A 2,892-nucleotide genomic window follows, 5' to 3' on the forward strand; every position below is an offset into this window, starting at 1 on the left:
AATAGAGAAGAATTTGTAATTAGCTTATTCACCTAAAATAAAAGTCAATTATCTATATTAATTGTTTTGATTTTGAATAGGAAATAATTTTGTTTCTAAACTTGTAATTTTATTAAATTGTTCCATATTAACAAAAAATATTTTCTTATAAAATAACCAAATGGAATAACTAATTATAAATTGCTCTAAACCCAAAAATAAGTAATATAAACATAAAGGTTGCCACGTAATTATTTCTGTGGGTCCTAGATGACGTGTTGTGAATCTTAATTTTGCAAGAAGAAAAAAAAAGGAAAAAAGAAAAAAAGAGGGAGATTTCCCGAACCACCAATAGCAAAACCTCATTCTCTTCAAACTCTCCTCTTTCTCTCTCGCTATACCGGTCTTCCTTTCATATCAAGAGAAGACAACGTTGACCCTGAGAGAGATCCAGGCCTCCTCCCGCCCGCTCCCCCCCCCCCCCCCCCATCTGCGTTGAATTCAATCCAACACAACTGCTTTGCTCTTCAATACAACCCAATCTATTCCATCCATCTTGTAAGTCTTCCCATTTCATACATTTTCTTCAGTTTGTGTTGTGCTTGTACATACAATGGATAGCAATTACACAACCATATCAAATAACTCATACGTAGATTTACAAATACGCGATGATCCTCAAAACCCATTACCCCAAAGAAAAACCCACATCAAATTGCACCCTCTTCATGAAGTTGAGAATTTTATTGGCAATGGCCAAAGTCTTGACGACGACGATCAAGATGATTTTGACATTGATGATTATCCACTCGTTTCGAAAAAGAAAACAAGTAAAGATTCTGGTATTTATGGCGCCGTTTTTAATCTCACTACTTCCATTATTGGGGCTGGGATTATGGCCTTACCTGCTACAATGAAGGTTCTTGGATTGGTTTTGGGATTTGTTTTGATAATAGTAATGGGTATTTTGTCTGAAATTAGTGTTGAATTGTTAGTTAGGTTTTCAGTTCGGTTTAAGGCTTCTTCTTATGGTGAAGTTGTTCGGTTTGCCTTAGGGAAACCTGCTAAGGTTTTGTCTGAAATTTGCATCATTGTGAACAATGCCGGTGTTTTGATTGTGTATTTGATAATTATAGGTGATGTCATGTCGGGATCGCTCCATCATGTCGGGGTTTTCGACCAGTGGTTAGGAAATGGGTTTTGGGATCAAAGGAAGTTGGTGATTTTGGTTGTTGTGGTGGTTTTTTTAGCACCCCTTTGTGCATTGGATAAGATTGATTCTTTGAGCTTGACTTCGGCTGCTTCTGTGGCTCTGGCTGTGGTTTTTGTTGTGGTATGTTTTATTGTTGCTTTTATTAAGCTCATTGAAGGGAAAATTGAGTCCCCTAGGATGACTCCTGATTTTGGTTCGAAGCAGGCTATTTTGGATTTGCTTGTGGTGATTCCGATCATGACAAACGCTTATGTTTGCCACTTCAATGTTCAGCCTATATACAACGAGCTTGAAGGACGATCACCTCAGAAAATGAACAGGGTGGGCAGGATCACCACTGTTCTTTGCGTTGTGGTTTATGCTTCAACTGCGATATCAGGTTATTTACTTTTTGGCAAGGATACTGAATCTGATGTGTTGACCAATTTTGACAAGGACCTTGGAATTCGTTTTAGCTCTGCCTTGAATTATATTGTTAGGATTGGCTACATTCTTCATTTGGTTCTCGTTTTTCCTGTTGTTCATTTCTCTTTAAGACAAACAGTGGATGTCTTGGTGTTTGAGGGATCAGCTCCGCTTTCAGAGAGTAGGAAGAGGTCTTTGGCCTTAACAGCTGTTCTATTGGCACTGATTTATTTTGGGTCTACTATGATTCCAAATATTTGGACTGCTTTCAAATTTACAGGGGCGACAACGGCAGTTTCATTAGGTTTTATATTCCCATCTCTTGTTGCATTGAGGTTAAGTCAGAGTGGGGAGGATTTAAACGTTGGAGAGAAGTTTTTGTCATGGCTGATGTTAATATTGGCTATAATAGTTAGTATTGTTGGAGTGATTGGCAATATTTATAGCCTCAAAAGCGATTCTGAATGATTCTTAGTACTTTTCAGATTTGCTTTTGTTTAACTGTAAAACATTCTCAATTTTGAAAAAATAATGGGGGTGCCAATTTCTTGTTCTCATTTTGATCAGTGCCTGTTTGCTTTGAACCATCAAATCAAACTGGGGTTGACACTTTGGCTAGTACACCGTTTCAATCTAAAGTTCCAGGTCCAGTTTAGAAGACCTCTGTGGCATACTCATTTTTAGATTTGGTTCAGCATTTCATTGGTTACTTCAGGAGATCACTTCTGTGGTTACCCACCATATGTAAGGTGATTGAAAATTACACAATTTTCGTCCAAGTAGATCATTATTTAGCCCCCGACATTTCTTAATGAAGCTGTCTGTTTAAATGGTATAATTCTGCAAGAACACTTCTATTGTAATTTTTCATTTGACCAAGCGCTGGAGGAAGCTTTATTTTATCTCTTTGATATGTGAAACTTTGTTCTCTGTTAATTGTTGTCATTATAACATTCAACTCCTAGCCCTCTTATCATTTCTTTTTATCATGGATCATACCATGCATTCTTATCCTGCCTGAGCAAGCTGCATGTGTTTCAAGTTCTTAACAGCAACGAAGGAATGAGAACCTCAGCTAATTCTGTTTGATATAATGTTTTGTTGTCTGTTAGTGGGCTCTCCATTGTTATGTGAAAAACAGCTTGAAGAAGAGCTGGCATTTGCACTCAGGTTTTCAGTTCAATTCATGTAATATCCAATGCCCTATCATTTGGTCTTTAAAATGAGCTGGATACTTCTTATATTGGCATTTCTTTCATTGTCATGTTTATCCCATTACAAGGTATGTTGCTGGT

At 37.3% G+C, this 2,892-nt stretch overlaps 1 protein-coding gene across 2 annotated transcripts; it reads left to right on the forward strand.

Annotated features, from left to right (window-relative positions):
• Positions 1-321: 321 nt before the first annotated feature.
• On the forward strand, positions 322-2,533 carry LOC133697989 (amino acid transporter AVT6E-like). Of its 2 annotated transcripts, XM_062120847.1 has the most exons (2): positions 322-1,312; positions 1,397-2,533. In XM_062120847.1, the coding sequence occupies exons 1-2, from the start codon at positions 593-595 to the stop codon at positions 2,063-2,065; spliced, it is 1,389 nt and encodes a 462-aa protein (XP_061976831.1). In that variant the 5' UTR covers positions 322-592; the 3' UTR covers positions 2,066-2,533. The 2 variants fall into 2 exon arrangements, with proteins under 2 accessions (XP_061976831.1, XP_061976822.1); XM_062120838.1 differs by having other exon boundaries at positions 322-2,154.
• Positions 2,534-2,892: the final 359 nt, after the last annotated feature.

Source organism: Populus nigra, chromosome 1 (genome assembly GCF_951802175.1).
Source record: "Populus nigra chromosome 1, ddPopNigr1.1, whole genome shotgun sequence".
Taxonomy (NCBI): domain Eukaryota; kingdom Viridiplantae; phylum Streptophyta; class Magnoliopsida; order Malpighiales; family Salicaceae; genus Populus; species Populus nigra.